The sequence below is a fragment of the Lygodium microphyllum genome, chromosome 4, assembly GCF_053477565.2.
Source record: "Lygodium microphyllum isolate KBCC chromosome 4, Lygodium_microphyllum_v1.1.10, whole genome shotgun sequence".
NCBI lineage: Eukaryota > Viridiplantae > Streptophyta > Polypodiopsida > Schizaeales > Lygodiaceae > Lygodium > Lygodium microphyllum.
Genome location: NC_141138.1, coordinates 167,400,736 through 167,419,689, shown reverse-complemented (window position 1 = coordinate 167,419,689; position 18,954 = coordinate 167,400,736). Strand labels below are relative to the sequence as shown.

The 18,954-nt window shown below is 42.2% G+C and overlaps 1 protein-coding gene across 5 annotated transcripts in view; it reads right to left on the bottom strand.

The window, feature by feature from the left end:
• The window catches only part of LOC148037870 (uncharacterized), a 137,351-nt gene that overhangs the window by 13,648 nt on the left and 104,749 nt on the right, over positions 1-18,954 (bottom strand). For all 5 annotated transcript variants that reach the window (XR_015690724.1, XM_087676834.1, XM_087676832.1 and 2 more), the window contains one exon: positions 17,061-17,099. Coding sequence is in view for 4 of the 5 variants with exons in the window: in XM_087676834.1 (XP_087532960.1) it covers positions 17,061-17,099 (39 nt within the window). In the remaining variant the exon portion in view is untranslated. The remainder of the gene's footprint in view (positions 1-17,060; positions 17,100-18,954) is intronic.

Here is an 18,954-nt window from a genome sequence, read left to right as displayed (position 1 = left end):
CTGGTGATTATGATACACGTCACTTCACTAGTAGCAATTGTTTCTTTCTTGGCTCTTCTTGCATTTCTTGGCTTAGCAAGAAACAATCCACTGTTGCCACATCATCATGTGAAGCTGAATACAAGGCAGCTTTCACTACCACAATTGAATGCGTATGGCTTAGACGCTTGCTAGCTGATTTGGATGTATCTGTTACTGAGCCTACTCCTTTGTTCATTGACAGTCAGAGTGCCATTGCAGTGGCACAGAACCCAGTGTTTCATGCTCGCACGAAACACATTGAGATTCATTATCACTTTGTCAGAGAGAGGCTACATGCAGGTGATATCAGCCTTGTCTATTGTCCTACCACCAGTAATGTGGCAGACATCTTCACCAAAGCTCTTCCTCGTGACAAATTTGATGCATTTCGCGATGCTTTAAATTTGATAACCTTTGGTGGCGGATGATCCTTGTACTCTTGATCACTCTTCACTCCAGGGGGGTTTGTTGGATATTTGACTCACGCCTCACTTACGCCTACGCTCATATGGGAGTGCCGGTGATCAGTAGGACACTGGGGCACTTTTTACTCTCGGTAGGAGAGGTTTTTTCCCCCAGACTTATGGTCTTATTGTCGTATGTACTTATATGCTTATGTTACACACATTTGGGCACTTAGTGTGTGTCGGGTGTGAACACCCCCTACAACCCTAAGGTTTAAGGGTTGTACTTTGTACTTTCTGGTTACACTCATTCAGTCTATTCTCTTGGGTGTCGTGCTTCAACTCTATCTCCCACTCTCACACTGTCTACTGAATCTAAGCTGCACCTCGATCCTTCCATCTCACAGTGAGAGAAAGCTAGTGAGAAAGAATTCCCTAATTGTCCATATGAGAAAGAGCTCAAATCTGACTGTTGACTATATTAGACTGCATTTAACATAGTTGCCTACTGCCAGAGGGGAAATAAATGCTGTCACCAGCCCCTCACTATTGTTGCTTGCACTTGGGAGGGTTGGAATTGTGGTTGCCTGCTCCAAGTTGGTCTTCTGATGTGCTGCTTGCTGCCCCAGAAGGTCTTACAATGGCTGCTAATAAGACCAACAAATGCTCCTTCCTCTCTCTCATAGGCTACATGCACTAAATGGCTCAAAGTAGGCCCAAAAAACATTTTTCTTAATTAAATGGGTATTTGTGCCAAGTGGCAGCCTTCTAAACCCATTTTTCATATTATCCAGCCATGAAATTAATTTTCAAAATTAATTAATTTTGAGAATTAATTTCAGTGCTCTTGATCCTGCACAAAATTAAGCATGCCCATCCATAAACAAATTGGCTAGGATTTGCAACTTGGAGTGGTCCCCCACCTCTCTTGACCCTTAGATGGCATTAAATAATTAATTAATGCCCAACCCCTAGTGTCATCACTGACACCTAATGGCCAAACAACTATCCTAGGGTTAAAGCTGACACCAACTAATAGCCAAATCCTAGCTGCCATAACTTGTCACAAATTTTGCCTTTGACACCCACTGCATCCTTGGGATCCATGGCCTGTTACCATGAAATAACTACCATGTGCAACACGTGCTTTGCAGCCTTGCACATTATTGGAACTTCCATAAGGCATCATAGTCACAACATTGGCCACTATGGTCTAACTATGCCATATACCCCAATGATTTGCTGAAAATTTCTAGCCATTATAAACGTGACATAAAATTGAAAATCAGTTCATAATTGTTGCTAGAAATCCATTGGATGCATCCATAATTCATATTTCTCATCTGTTTTGACTTCATAACCATAGTAAATCTTAAACTCACTATAAACCATAGCTGAAATTGTCAATGGCATTCACTAACATGCTGATGTCCATAGAACCAATTGTAAACCATTGAAAACTAAGCATAAACTGATCTTATGCATATCTGAAAATCGGTCACAAAGAGTTGCAAATGTGATCAAAAGATGATCCAAACTAAATGCAAAATCTAGTCAATAAAACTATGCAAAATTGACCCCAAAATTAACCATAAACTAATCTCTTCTGAGATCAATTATATACGAGAGTTGTCCAAAACTAGGGGAGTGGAAGTGCTACCTCCCCTTGGGTATCAAACATTGCTCCAGACCCTTGCTCTGTTGAACCTGACTGAGCCCGACTCTAATTGAAAGGCATCCAGGAAAAGTTGCAACAATTGAGGATGGTTTGCCAAGTCATCATCTTTCATTCATTTTGCATCCATCAGTGAATAGTTTTGAAACTTCACCAAATATCTCTTGGAAACTTTACCCCTAACCTTTCTTTCCTTATGTGCCAAGATCTGCTTCTATACAAAGATCTTATCCAGCTCCTCACCCTCAAGTTGAATTTCAGCAGATACATCCTTTGGCAAATCACCATAAAATGGCCTTAACAAACTGCAATGGAAGGCATTATATATCCACCAATTTAGAGGTAATTTCAGTCGATATGCCACATTGTTGACCTTTTCCAACACTTAGAAGGGCCCATAGTATCTCGTACTCAAACTTCAGATACAATCTCTCTCTTCCTTTCAACTTTTTCAGCCTTATCTTTTCAAAACGCAGCAAAACATAATCACCCTCTGCGAAGCACAAGGCAATTCTATGGCAAACAGTAGCCTTCTTTTGCTTTTCCTTTGATCTTTGAAGTGCATACTTTATCCATGCATAGGCTACATCCAAGTTTTCTACATAGTGGCCAGCCTCAAAGATGTTATCCTTAAGTTTGTAAAATATGTGGTTGCCTCTTGCCACCCTCACCTCAAGTGGAGCTTTTCTAGTGGAACTATGTACCATGTTATTATAAGCAAACTCAACCAATGGCAAATATTGCTCCCCTATGCCTTATGGCTTGAAACATAGCACCTCAAAAGATCCAACACCATGGAATTAGCCTCCTCGGACTGACCATTTGTCTACGGATGAAAGGATGATGAGAATTTCAGTATGGTATCCATAAACTGGTCATCCGAGGTTCTCGATCACTGATAATCAACTTTGGCATATCATGATATTTAAAGATGTATTGAAAAAACAATCATGCTTGTTTGATAAACTTACAAATGGGCCTATTTGATAAACCTGCAAATAATAGTTCATATCCCATTATTCCCTTTATGTGTTGTGTCCTAGGAAACTCGAAAATAAAATCCATAGCAATGCTCTACTAAGGCCTCTTTGCAATAGGCAAGGGTTGCAACAAACATGGCATCTTTTGCCTATCATCCTTTACTTTCTAACATATGATGCATGTCCTAACAAACCGCTCTATATCATGCCTCAAGTTGGCTAATAAAAGTAATGCTCCATTGCCCTAATTGTGGTATCGATACCTCTATGTACTGCATACGGAGTAGTATGACTTTTAGTGATTACTCAAGGTCTTAACTTCTTTATCACACACTCATCTATACATCATTAGAAATTCTTCTCAACAAAGAAAATGTACGAATAACGAATCTAGACGTCACAATCTATAGGTGACAAAGGTGAGATCTGGCTAAACTACAAACCCTTGCAAAGTTTTGCTTGTAAGTTTTTTTTTGGATATCTAGCCAGGCATTTTGTCCTGCCTAATTAGTCCCTTAGATAAGAATTGAATGCTTAAATAGCATTTTTTGAAGTGTCCATGCCTTTGGCCATTGCAAAGTTAATCATAAACATTAGCAAAATCCAAATTAGTAGTATACTGCTCTTTCATGGCATCCAACTCAAAGTGATAAACTATGCTGACGGCTGAAATTTGTGGCTTGCGTGATAGTGCATCTGCCACAACATTCTTTTTACCATCAATTGTTACAATCTGAAAATGAAACATAGAGAGAGAATTTTTCCATCTTAGATGTTTCTCTGATAACTTTGTCTGCATTAGAAAGTACCTCAAAGTCTAACGGTCAGCACTGTAAAATCAGCCTCTAACAAGTAGTGTTTCCACATAGACAATGTATCAATTATAGCAAAGAGCTATTTCTCATAGACTTGCAAATTTCTCTTTGCACCATGCAGAACACGGCTCTCATAAGCCACCACTCAACCATCCTACATTAAAATAACGGCAATGATGTTTCCACATGCATCACACTAAGCCGCAAATAACTTCCTTAGATCCGACAGCACAAGCATACGATCTAAACTCATCTTTTCTTTTAGCTTCTCAAATGCCAAAATTTCCATTGCTCTCCATCTAATTGGCACATTTTTCTTTTGCAAAGCGTAAAATGAAGGTAGAATTTCAACGGATCTATGTATATACTTCCTATAGTAAGAGCACAAACCCAAGAAGCTACGGATCTCGTGTATTTTTTCAAAGTTGGCCATGATTGTATTGCCTCAATGTTTCCAAGCTCCATATGAATACCATCACCGATACAATATACCCCAAAAAGTGAATTTCATGCAAAAAAATTTCACTTTTCTTATCTTTAATAACCAACGTATGCTTACGCAATTCATTAAACACAATGTTCAAGTGCTTTCTATACTTTGTCTCATTCTTTAAGTAGACAATCATGTCATCAAAGAAAGTGCTCACACATCCTCTATGTGGCCTAAAGATGCGATCCATCCTCTGATTGAAAGTGATAAAAAAAATTCGAAAGTCCAAAAGGCATAACAAGAAACTCATACAGCTCAAAAGATGTCGTAAAAGCTATCTTAGGCACATTCTCTAGTCTACTACATATTTGATGATACCTACTTTTTAAATCTATATGATTGAAAATGGTTGCCTTCTCTATCTATCCATAACATCATCGATTTGAGGGATCAAAAACCGATTCTTTATTGTGATGTTATCCAAAGCATAACAGTCAATGCACATACACCATGAACCATCTTTTTTTTTTTTGCACCAACACTGGAGCAAAAAAAGCATATGAGTTGAGTTGCATAAATCCTTTTCCTAGCAACTCATTCACCTGATTCATAATCTCCTCTTGCTCGGTTGCATTGACTTCGTAGGGGAGCTTATTAGGTGGGCTACTTCCAAGGATAAGATCTATGCCATGATCTTCAAGCCTTTCAAACAGTAGCTACCCTAGAAGTAACTATGAGAAGCAAAAATATATATATTTTCAGAAATGGCATGTGATACTTCTCTAACTTAGACATATTCCCAACAGTCTCACTATCATCTTTATTCTTTAGTAAAAACCAAGCACGTTGAAAGATGATTTTTGATTACTCAAGAAATTGCAAGTGATACAACAAGGACAGATTCTCCTTTCAAATTTACATCGAGTGTGAGTGTCTTTCTCTTATACTGAATAGTGATCTCTTTTGTACGTTAATCAATCATTGCATGTCTACAGTGATACCATGGCATACCACGTAACACATCACAACCCTCAAGTGGAGCAATGAAAAACTCTTCACTATCCAGATGTTGTCTCCATGTCTACAGAGATGACATTGGCTCATGCACCATTATCAAAGAGTATCAATGCATGTTGATTCTTGATTTCGTTTCATGCTCTAGATAACTTAATAGCATCATCATTGGGCTGATCATTAACAACATGGGGTAGCAATCCCACTAATGTTTTAGGCTTCTTTCCCTTGGGATCTCCCCGATTTCCTAGCTTCTTGCCTACTGGGACAGTCCTTTGCAATGTGGCCCTCCTATTCACAAATGAAACATTTATTTGCAGCCATCAATTCCCTGCGTTGTGCCAATGATTCTCAGCCATTTACTATTTTTGCCTGTTTTGAGGCTAATTTTCAGATCTTCCCCTTCTCTCAACCTTAAACAACTTTCTATTTCGACTTCTCCCCACTCTCTTGGAAGCTTGAATCCTTCCCATGCAACAAAGCATCGGCTATAGCAACACTCTCTATGAATTGAGACATACTAAAGGGTGGATTTTATGCAACCCTGATTCCTTTGGCCAACCCACAAACATATTTTTCCACTTGCTTATGAAGGGGTACTGGACAATAAGAAGTAACTGGCATCAATGTATCCCAAAACTTCTTATTGTATTGCTCTAAACTCTTGCATTCCTTGGCCTCTTAACTTGTTCCAAGCTGTCATGATGTCCATCTCAAAGGTACTTGTCAACCAAATCGATATAAACATTTGCTTGAATTGTATCCATGTTGATAGTAATCTACCTTGCATCAAGTGCATGGACCACCACTGTAATGCCTTCCCCTTCAAGAAACTGGCTACTTTTCAAATCTTAGAGGATTCGGTGAAGTTTCCCCTTGACTAGGATCCATCAAACTGCTGAATAAAAGTCAAAGCTTTCAATCTATCTTGTGTACCACTAAAGGACTTAATCTTTAGTTCTTTTGCACCCTCATCATAATCTTTTGTTGCCCCTTTGAGAGTCAAGTTGTCATACATTGGCTCTTGTCAAAAGGATGCATTTACTACATTTACATCATGACCAAATCCAAACAAAGCATTTGCATGACCAATACTCGTTCCTTGAATCCCATAACCATTCGGGGGTGAAGTTGCATTACCAAACATGCCACTTTGTGCCCTAGGTATCAAACCAATGCTGCTATACATTGGAATATGCACATTTCCAACCACACCCTAATACATTGGACCTTGCACACCATGTATTGGCTACTGCATCCCATAGGGAGTTGTGTCATACATCCGCGTATACAGTTCCAGTCTAACCATTGCACAAAAAATTGTGCTACTACAAAAGTGTCCTAGCTCCCCCGTCAGTGCATTCATGCCCGCCGACTGTCCAAAATCCATTGGATTGATACCAACTGTTTTGCTTCATTGGTTTCTTTAGGAGCTTCAAGTGGTGAAGGATTTGGTACTTCTTGCAGTGCACCTTACTGTCCCGAAGCTGTAGAAGATGACTTCCTTTTCTTACCCTTGCTGTTCTTCTTCGGAGAATTCATCAAGTTTCTTTGTACATATGCCATGGTACATGGCACTCTACCATTCCTCTCATGGACCAAAAATGGCAATGGCTTTCACTATCCACTTCCATCAATTGACAATAAGGATATGGAAAGAGAGATTGCACTCAATTATGGTGCATGCAATCTCTAATTCCGCTTGCCATAGCCTCTCTTTGAGAAAAGAGAGAGGACCGGATACATAACCCATTGCATGGACAAATGTGGCTTGCCTCTTCGGCATAGATGCACCGTGTGAATGACTATTTTTCCATGGGATAGAGGAGGCCCCAAAAATGAAGGAAATGGAGACAATTGGAGAGGGACGTCCCACATCCAAGACCTCATGATTGGGAGACACCACCTTCTTGCTTGCCCTTGAAACACCTTTACACTACTTCAATAGCAAGTATTTTCAATGGTGTTGTTGGTAGACATCGTCGAAAATACCGAGGCATGATGTGGCCTCCCCTAAATTTTACATATGTGAATGAGACAAGTAATGAATGAGGTCTAAATCTTGGGGCAATACTTGCATTACCGCTTGCAAGTGTTGACTCCCTCGAATAGGCATAATGCAAGTGAAAGGCCTCATGAAGAGAGACAGTAATTGATGATTGGGTGCACCGGGGGGGGAGAGAGAGAGAGAGAGAGAGAGAGACTATAGACTAGACAGGCTTGATTTGGAGACTCAAGAATGTGCAAGGTGGAGTGATTGAGAGAGTAGAAAGGATAGAGAGATTGACGGAGCATAGAGAGAGAGAGAGAGAGAGACAGAGAGAGAGAGAGAGAGAGAGAGAGAGGAAGGTAGAGACTAGAGAGGCTGGATTTAGAGACTCAAGAAGGTGCAAGGTGAAGTGATTGAGGGAGTAAAAAGCATAGAGAGGATGACGAATAGAGAGGAACTTTTTCTTTTTTCTCTTTTTTCTTTTTTCTTTTTTTTTGGGGGGAAGAGAGACAGAGAGAGAAAGATGTGTCAAATTTGGATCATGCTCGATGGATCTATGTGAGTGGATGTTGAAAGAGAGAGGTGGCTGTATAAAGCATTGTCACATTGCCTATCAAGGTTTTGGGGAGAGCACAAAAGAGAGAGAGAGAGAGAGAGAGAGAGAGAGCTGTTGGAGTTGTGTGATTTGACAATACTGTTCGTGTAATAGGTTGTTCTGATAGCCTGTAGGCCTCATGTAAATATTAGTTACACAGAGAGTGAGAGAGACAGAGTATGCTGACCTCTTGGTCTGATGTAATAGAAAATAATTGCTACAGACAGAATGTTGACCTGATGGTCTGATGTAAATATTCACTATCTAATTCAATTATCTTCACGAAAAAAAAAAGAGAGCTGTTGGAGAGTAGCTGGTAGAGAAGAGAGCCACTGCAAAAAAACAGGACTAAAAGGCACACACAACAGTCATCGAACAGCTGGTTTAACCATGTGAGTTACAATTTGACGAGTGTAGTAATACCATCGGATGACTCCGGGAGGGTTGTATTGGATAGGATGGATCAAACAAGTCAACCCATCCATCGGACATGGACAACCCTATCTATGATCTCTAGGCTCCTTTGGATCTAGGCTATATGATAACATCCAAAGCTATCTTCCTCTAATCGGGCTCCGATCTCCTCCTATTCAAATAAAATCCATGGTAAGGCACTTTCCCTAGTCAATGCATGATCAAAGAATGCCCAATAATAAGTGAAGTACCACATAGGTGTAAGAAAATCCCAGTTGATGACTACCACTCTCCTTATTAAGGAGAGCCTCATCGAGCTCGAATGTATAAGCTTCAATCTCATGTTCAGATAATCCCACAAGCCAACAAAAAATACATTTGTATCCTTTTGATTAAATTATATATTAAATTATTTAATGAATTTGTTTCCTTTCTAATCATTAGATATCTAGAAAAGTGCATTAGAGTTGGTCAATCATGAGTAATCACAGGGTTCTCTTGGATCTACAAGGTGGATTACAGAAACGATAGCAAACACTTTCACCTATATGACCTCGTTGGATGCTTGTTCCCAAAACTCAAACATATCAGGGTTAAACTCACACACACAAAGAATTGATACTGCAAAGTATCCGCTAGATCTGCCCAGCTAGACAACTACAATCAGCAAGATGACAAGATCACAAAATGATTGTACAATGTGCATGTGTAGACTCAAAGCTTAAAATACATATAATTTTGCATAAAAAAGCAATAAAAAGTGTCTAGCACTGTTTCTGTGATAGCTCAAAAGACCTTTCAAATGACACCAACATTACTAACTATCCCTTTTCTCCTATAAACAGAGCTCATTTTTTCTCATTGTATATCAATTTTCTTGGCTATAAACTATTGTACAGTAGCTAAAAATAGCCTAAAGAATTGTTGGGTATTTGACTCACGCCTCACTTACGCCTACGCTCATATGGGAGTGTCGGTGATCAGTAGGACACTGGGGCACTTTTTACTCTCGGTAGGAGAGGTTTTTTCCCCCAGACTTATAGTCTTATTTTCGTATGTGCTTATGTGCTTATGTTACACACTTATGGGCACTTACCGTGTTCGGGTGTGAACACCCCCTACAACCCGAAGGTTTAAGGGTTGTACTTTGTACTTTCATTCCACACTCTTTCAGTCTATTGGATTGGGTGTCGTGCTTCACTCTGTCTCTCTCACTCTCACACTGTCTACTGCACTCACAGCTGCACCTCGATCCTCTCACCCCCTCACATTTGGTATCAGAGCAGTCTGCAGTCTGCAGACTGCAGCCCCCGCTGTCTGCAGCCCCCGTCAGTTCTGCAGCCCCAGTGTCACTAGCTCAAGTCGCCAGTCTGCAGTCAATTGTGTCAGCTGGAGGCGCCGCCTGTACCTGCCCAGTCCTGCCTGCGCTAAGTAGCCAGCGCGCAGCTCCACCCGCCATCGTCAGCTCCAGCCGCCTGCACAGCTCCACCCGCCAGTTGCAGCGCGCCACCAGCAGACGTCTTCAGTCCAGGTCTCATCTGCCCAGCGTGCCACCTGTGCACAGCGCGCCAGTCCTGCCTGCGTGCGCCACTGGCCTGCACAAGCCATCTGTCCGTGTGACGCCGCCTCCTGTACCTGCAGAAGCCCGCCATCAAGTTCGCCAGCGTGTTCCTGTGCGCAGACATTGCCTTAGGATCCGTGCACGTTGTCAGTCAGCTGCAATCATTCTGCAGAGGTAACATTTTGCATTTTTTAATTCAAACACAGGAGTTCGTGCAGCAACAGGGTCAATTTTCTGCATTGGGACACGTGCCTGTGTTTGTAACAGAGCAGCAGCAGGATCAGTATTCTGCATTGGGACACGTGCTTGTGTCTGTGACAGAAACACATTAAATGCACATTCTGGGGTATTTGTGACAGAAATTTTGGCAGAAATTTTGGGGATCTTGATATTACAGTGTTGCTGAGCACTGTTTGCACCTTGGGAAGTGTGCATTAAAGACAGTTTTTGACAGAGTACACCCTTGCACATAATTGCAGAAGTGTGCTTGCTGCAATTTCTGAAAATTTGCAGATTTCCAACCCTTACGGCTTTGACATTGCTCATTTTTCTTTGGAAATTTGTCGTCATGGCAAAATCAGGGAGGTGATGTATTTACCTATGTATCCAAGGAAGACAGATTGGATGGAAACAATTATTTGCTATGGTCATTCATGATGAAGAATGTATTAGTGGCTAAGAATTTATGGGATTATGTCAGTGGAGAGGAAACTCGACCGGGAGTTGTAGCTCCCGTTACTCCTCCTCCCCATGGCGCACATGGACAACGGGGACCTCAGCCCGCTCCACCTCAGCCACTTCATCCAAGAACTGGAGCTCAAAAAGCTTGGGATACACGAGATGCACAGGCTTTGTCGTTGATTGCTTTTGCAGTTCAGCGGTCCATCATCCCTCACATTCGTTCAGCATCTTCTTCACGAGATGCATGGCTGACTTTGGAGCATATGTTTGCAGGAAAGAATGAGACTCGGATCTCTTTCTTGAAGAAAGAGTTGGAAACTCTGAAGATGCATGAAGGTGATTCTATGCAGGATCAGTTAAATAAGATTCAGGACTTGAGGGAGCAGCTCATGAATGTAGATGAGTATTTTTCGGATGCACAGTTGATATCCACCACCTTGAATTCCTTACCTCCTTCGTACTTGTCTTTTCATACTGCATTGAACCTCACCATGAGGATTGCTGAGCACCCACTCACTTTTATTCAGCTAGTTAGTTTGCTTCTAGAGGAGGAGCAAACACGGAAAAATAGTTGTGTGGATGCTATAGTCTCTGAGCAGGCTTTTGTGGCAAGACAGAAAGGCAAAAACAGCAAGGTGAAAAATGCTCCACAGAGTTCTGGCACTTCGAACACATCGCAAAATCAGATACAAGGGGGGACGCAAGCCAAAAAAGGAAAATGTCATTTTTGTAAGAAGCCCGGCCACTATATCACTGAGTGCAGGAAGCGCATTGCCAAAGAGAAGAAGAAGGAGTCAGGAATGTCTGTTTCTACAACTACTTCCACTACTAGTGAGTCCGCGTCCTTTGTTGTGGACAGGGACTATTGTTTTTACACTTGCAGTTATGACATCTCTTGGGCTGAAAGAGCACTTAGCTCTACAGAGGATGCTGACACTTGGTTCTTTGACAGTGGTGCTTCTAGACATATTACATCTCGCAGAGATCTGTTTGCTTCAGTTAGTGCACCTCCCGTTGGGAAATCTGTACAGTGTGCCAATAATGCATCATACCCTGTTCGTGGTATTGGGGAGATTCAGCTCACAGCCATTGATGGCTTTATTCTCCGCCTGCAGGATGCTTTGTTTGTGCCTAGGATCAAGAAGAATTTGCTATCTATTTCTTCTTTGGCACGTTGTGGTTTGCAGGTCACATTTGATGATGACCGTTGCATGGTTAGAGATAATGAACGCATGACTTTGGTCTTGACAGCATCTTTGTGTCATGGTTTATATGAGTTGGATGCTCTTTCAGTAGATCAGTCGGCATACTTGACATCCACTCTTACTCCTGCTATGATACAAGCGGAGTTATGGCATGCTCGTTTGGGGCATGTAAACTTTGGCAGCTTGATGCTTTTGCAGCATACTCAGATGCTCGATGGCTTACCTCTCTTGGAGAGACCTCCTGAGCACATATGCGAGGGATGCATTTTGGGGAAAATGCATCGTTTCTCATTTCCCCGTGATGTTGCTTTCAGAGCAACAACCAGATTGCAGTTGGTGCATTAAGATGTTTGTGGACCTATGCAAGCAATGTCATTGGGTGGTTGTTATTATTTTGTGACATTCATTGATGATTTTACACGTTTTTGCTGGGTCTACTGTTTGAAAAAGAAATCAGAAGTGTACGATGCATTTTTGGCTTTCAGTGCACTTGTTGAAAATCAATCTGGATGCAAAATTAAGACTCTCCGTTCGGACCGAGGGGGGGAATACATTCCTCTATGCTGAATTCCTTTTTGAAACAGAAAGACATAGTCCATCAGTACACTACTGGCTATACTCCACAACAGAATGGGGTAGCAGAGAGGAAAAATCGGTCACTCATGGAGATGGCCAGATGTATGCTGAAGGCAAAGAGCTTGCCTCATAGTTTTTGGATGGAAGCAGTCATGTGTACTTGCCATATTTTGAACAGATGCCCTACCAAAGCCTTGAAGACCATCACACCTTTTAAGGCTTGGAACAGTCGTAAACCTTCTGTTGGCCACTTCCATACCTTTGGGTGTCTTGCCTATGCCCATATTCCACAGGTACTTAGAAAGAAGTTGGACAACAAGGCTGTTAAGTGCATTTTTGTGGGATATAGTAGTAAGAGCAAAGGCTACAAACTCTATGATCCCGTTACAAAGAAGGTTTTTGTCACTAGGGATGTTATTTTTGATGAAAAAGCAAAATTATCCTTGGCTGGTTTGGGCACATATCAGGCTGCCCGTGATGTTTTTGAAGGGCTGCTGCCCATTACTTTTGGTGATTCAGCTGGAGCTTCAGAAAATGAACCTAATGTTCAGCCAGCTGCTCCTATGGAAAGTGCAGAAATTCAGCCATTGGCTGATCGGAATATTCAGCATAATGCTGAGATTGAAATTCAGCAAGAGCTTGCACACAGTCAGGAAGCTAGACAATTACCTAGATGGTATTTGCAGACTATGTAAGATAGTCCTTTGGATGCACCAATGGCTGGTTGTACTAGAAGGCAAACTCGTTTGCATGATTCAGCACATACCATGGAGTTTGTTATGGCAGCAAGTACTTTTGATAATGAATAGCCTGAATGTTTTGAGGATGCACAACACAGTGTGCATTGGATGGCAGCAATGCAAGCTGAATTAGATTCTATCACTAAGAATCAAACTTGGGATTTGGTGTCTTTCCCATTTGGAAAGAAAGCCATTGGAACGAAATGGGTCTACAAACTGAAAAGAAAAGCAGATGGATCCATTGATAAATACAAGGCACGGCTTGTAGCTAAAGGCTACGCACAGAAAAAGGGCATTGACTATGAGGAGACATTTGCTCCTACTTCCCGTATGACGACCATCAGGTCTATGATTGCTTTGGCTGCACATTATGGTTGGACAGTGCATCAGCTGGATATCAAGACTGCATTTTTACATGGGGAACTTCAGGAGGAAGTTTATGTACAGCAGCCCATTGGTTTTGCAGTTGAAGGCTCAGAACATTTGGTATGCAAGCTCAAAAAGGTACTATATGGTTTGAAACAAGCTCCTAGAGCTTGGTATGCAAAAATAGATGCTTTCTTGCTTGGTCACTGGTTTCTAAAGAGCTCATCTCAATCTACCCTTTACGTATGTAAAGAAGGAGGATCCATGCTGATTATATGTCTTTATGTTGATGACCTTTTGCTCACTGGAACACATGCTGATCAGATTTCAGCATTCAAACAAAATTTGCAGCAAACTTTTGACATGTCTGACTTGGGAATTTTGCATTACTACTTGGGCATCCAGTTCATGCATGGTGCTCGAGGTATTGGGCTATCACAGTCAAGGTATATTGGGCAGCTTCTTGAGAAGTTCGGCTTACAGGATTGCAAGCCAGTTTGTACCCCCATGGAACCTGGACTGAAACTGTCATTACATGATGACAGTGATTTGTTTGATCTCCCATGAAACCTATACTCTAATCTACCTTTCTTCATGGAATCAATCTCTACTCTAGCAATATGCATCATGGTTGGCATGGCAAACTTTGACAAAGCTGACACTCACCTATATTGACCTTGTATTGACAATGCGTTATAAGCATGACTCCAATTGCCCTTTTACAAATTGCGAACTTGGGAACCTATGTGCTTGTGATCCTCACCATAGCTAAATAATTCCCCACACAATAAGCTTCATATTATACCCTTGTTTGCTAAGGTTTCAGGAAGAGTAAACCCGTTTTCTCTTTCATGTACTCTCACTATGACCTAGTCTTAGACCAAGTCAGCCATGGCTAGCAACTTGTCTTTCACACTCTTTTATTATCCAAGAATCATCATAAATAAGTTTTTCAAACTTTAGATAACCCTTTCCATCACTTAGCTCTAAATAAGAAGACTAGTGGTGGAGTTTGGACTAGAAGAAGCTAAAAAATTATGCAAGAATTTTGGAGTCCAATTACAACATCCTTCTAAGTGTGAATCGATGCAAAGAGTGCAAATGGAGTGGTTTTAGCAAAGTAGTCACCCAAACCTAGAGAAGTACTCTAATGCACGGATGGATTAGGCTATCCATGTCTCACATGTCTAGTGACATGTGTGCTAGGAGAAGTAGATGGGGCAGTAATGAGAACCTAGCCCCACTCAATTGTCCAAAGGAAGTACAGGCATCGCAGCTTGCTATGGTTTCTTAGTTGGAAGACCGTAGGCCTTAGTATAACACACACCTCATCTACATCGCCCACTTGGGCAATGTGTGAAAAACTATTCTTTTTAGGGAGATGGTGCTAGATGGGTTTGGTTTCTTTGGTTTTGTCTAAAGAAGAGATGTCACCCTTGCTTAGAGTTTCATTCTCAACTTGAGAGTTCTTGCCACCTCTTGTGTTTCCCTTCATAGAAATGGTTACCAGATCCCCCCTTTGAATAGAAAAATGAGGACTTTTGGTGGACTTGGTCATTCGAACTCATAGAAGATCAGCAACACTTAGGGCAACAAAATGATGTATTGCATAAAGTGAAAGTATTTAGAAGGAAGCTTGTTTAGGAAAAAGGTGACTTAATCATCATCTTATCTCAAGGAGCCAATAGTGGTGAAATCGGTGAGTAGCTGAATATATTCAGCCAACTTGACTTTCAGATCATCCCCTTCCTTAATAGAGAACTCTTACAACTCAAAATTGAGATTGATAGGTTAGGTTCCATCTCTCACTACATATCAACAAGGAGATGAATCCAACAATCGAATGCTAGGGAAAATTGATACGACACAAAGTAAACTTAGGAACTAACCCCTATATTAACTTGACATTGCCTATAGCATTGTTAGCTCTCCATTGACGTGTGTGGTCAGGGTGGGCCACTTGAGGGTTCGGCGGGGCTCTAAATCAACTACTAGATTCTAGAGACCCTAAGATTCAAGCAGTTGTTGTATAAGATTAGACCAAGTAGTGAAATTGGACCTATTAAAATGAATCTCATTCATGAAGGCATTCTTGGGCGTAGAAAAAAGAGTGGAGGAATAGTATGGGTAGGGTGGGGGAGTGGGGTTCACTAGAAAATTAACCCGAAAGTGTCCATTGCGTATATAGGATGTGTGCACAGTGGATCGAAAAGTAGATATGGGCTAACTGGGCATGGGCATGGTAGGCATATGAGTAGCCCAAGGAGGAGGGATAGGGACTATGTAGGCAGAGGACGGAGATCCTTGTGTGGAAGTGACAATGTACCCTAAGCAAATGATGGATATCCCTGCATCTGAGAGGCCGATGGAAAGAATGGCCAAGGTCTAAGGGGAGTCAAGCGGATACCCATCACACATGTCCTAGAGTGGACAAGTGTGCTTCACTTGCAGATGTAGGTAAGGGATAGTGTTAATGGATGGGATTCCTGCTAACAACGTACTATGGTGCAGAGTGGCATTCACGTACGAGTAGCTAACAAGTGGTATGCGAAAAGCAAAAGTGCTAGGAATGAAACAGATACAAAGTTTTGATGGAATGGAAGGAAAATCAGGGTAAGTCTGGTAGATTTGATGGGGGCCAATATTGCTGAGGCTGAGGTGGAGGATGTGCTGTCCCATTTGATACAACATAGGGAAAGCCTTGGTTGGGACAGCTCCCTAATGAGCTGTTTTCAGCCCACATTAAATAGCTTCAGAACCTACTAACTCCCCTTTGTCAGCATGTGTGGAAATCAGGTTTGGTGCCTTCAGATTGGAAGATTGCAGTTATTCATTTGCCGTCTAAGGTTCCTTCCCCATGTGCCTTGAAACAGTAGAGACCCATTTCTATTATTGCTTCATTGTACAAAAGATTCTCTAAAATCATTGCCAACAGATTGCAGAAAGTGTGTCCGCAGTTGATTCATCCACATTAATATGGTTTCATTAAGGGATGAAACATCATGCATAACATTTTGAGTGTTTATGTGGGGATTGATTATGCCAAAGCCTTTGGCCAGCAGGTTGTTATGATCCAGCTAGGTATGGAAGAGGCTTTTGATCACCTTACCTGGTCTTTCCTACGGCAACTAATGTCTAGTGTGGGTTTTGGTCCTTGTTAGGCTGTTGAGCAGTTGTACTTCTTAAAGCTTCTTCCAAGTATATAACTAGCCACACTTTACTTTTCCAAAATAAGTAAATAAATAGATAAAAACAGCTTATCATTCAATGCATGCTGCCGGCAGAGAGTTACTATTCACATGGGTATCCTATCGAGCAAACATTTCTGGGTTTTCTAAAAAATTGTCTCCTCTTTACATACAGCTCAAAGTCCAAGAGAAATTTGCAGATGCACAAAGCACTCCTCCCAAAACATAGGCATTTCTCCCCATGGTATTTGCAAAAATGCATTGTGGATGTGGTATAGCTAGTGCATCTCAAAAGTAATGGGTAGTAACTGGTATATCATTCAAATATCATTGTAACACCATGAATAATTTGGATTTGCTCTCTCTATAATAGTCTTCCAACACAGAATTAAAGGTAATAATTACCATCTTTTGCAGAGCCGAAATTGTAAAGATGCTTCCACCCTGTGAATAAAAACACAGACATATTTCACTTAGTAAAACCACTTTCTTGCGTGTGAAAGTGCTAAGAGACAAGAAAGCATAATTTTCCTGTATTAGCTCCATATACTAAACTCTACGAGGTAAAGCTCATACAAAAAACAGTGATGCAAATTTCATAGCCGCCATCTGACAATTTAAGAGATGAATGGGATATCTACATACAGAAAACCCTACCTATGACAAGCAGTGAATAGTAAGATACAATGTCTAAAAACATAACTGATCAGACACAAACCTGGGATCAAAAAGAGGCTTTAAGGTACAGACAAGGGTGGAAGGGGATATTTTTTATTAACATATCGCTCATCTTGTATGCTCACTAACGACTCAAGCATGTCAAGTACCTCACATCAAAAGGAGCTTTAAGTTACAGGCAAGGGTGGCGGGGATATTTTTGATTAACATGTCACTTATATTGAAGCTCACTGACTGCTTGATCATGAAAACTCTCATCCCATATAAACACTGTCTGTAAAATATACATACTGATGCCACCCTTCACTTGCTACAACATTCATAAAACATCACCCCACCATGACAGATGTCTAGGTTAATTACAACGAGCTAAATGAGACCTCCTTTTCAACTCTTTCAGAAATTCCGACAAAACATGAACTTTGCAAGCATATTGGACTTGTAAGCGCTCACGCCTGTTACGTCGCAAGCTCCCCCCCGTCACGTCTGTTCGTCCCCGCCTAGATCAATCACGCCGCCACCTCTGCTCGCCCCCCCCCAACGCCCTGACGGCTTGCGACAGCCACCCCCCGCCCCGACAGTTCCGACCTCAATAGCAGGGAACACATGGGCGAGCGATACCCCCTCGGCAGAGCACTCCACAGCCTGCCCGACTTGGCGGGACCGTAGACCCCCACATCCACCACCCGCGCCACAGACTTCCTCACCTGAGGTCCCCTACCGGGAACCCCCCCTGATCCGCACCTGGTATAGGTGTTCCCCCCCTAAACACACCCCCCCTCCTCCCACAGGTCGTTGGACTTCTCTTGGGGATACAAGCGGCTAGGTGAAGTCCTGCTGGAGCGGTTGGACAGGTTTTATGTGGGAGAGGAGGGAGGCTTTCGTGGAGGCCAAATTGAGCAGTTGGCAAGCAATCATTGCCCGGTCCTCCTAACACTTGATTCCCCATCATCCGCCCTAGACACACGATCCTATCGGATCCTTGAGTCGATCTATAGGATGGAGGAGGTAACGAGACAAATAGAGCAAATTTGAACCAAAGAGTGGGACAGGAGGGCCTAGATAGTAGAGGAGGTCGTAGAGGTCCTAGCGGAGTCGAGTAGAATCTGCCAAGAGGCAGACATACAGGCAAGGCAACAGAGCTGGGAGGAGGAGATAGCACTTCGACGGGACCTTGAAGCCACGCAGAGATTATTACAGGTGGCACCAAGGGATCCCACCCTCCACGCACAGGAGATGCGTGCACGAGCAACCATTGCTGACCTATAGCACAGGCGCTCGAAGTTCTCTTTCCAAACCTCAGCAGCCTTCTTGGCGCGGAAGGGGGACACGATGTGCACGGAGTTCTTCCAAGAGCACCAGCCTCGCACTGCAGGAGAGCAAATATGCAGACTTCGGGATCATTATGGGAGGACTCGTTCTAGCCCAGACGAGGTGATGGAGATTGCCACCGACTAATACACGTGCCTTTTCCAACAGGAGACAGCTTCAGCTAGAGGACAGAGATGTAGACACAGGTCTAGGATCACATCCTGTCCCTCGTCACAGAGGATATGGGACGCTCCCTCCTAGCCCCCTTCATAGAGAAGAAACTAGAGGAGGCTTTCCATACACAGGATGG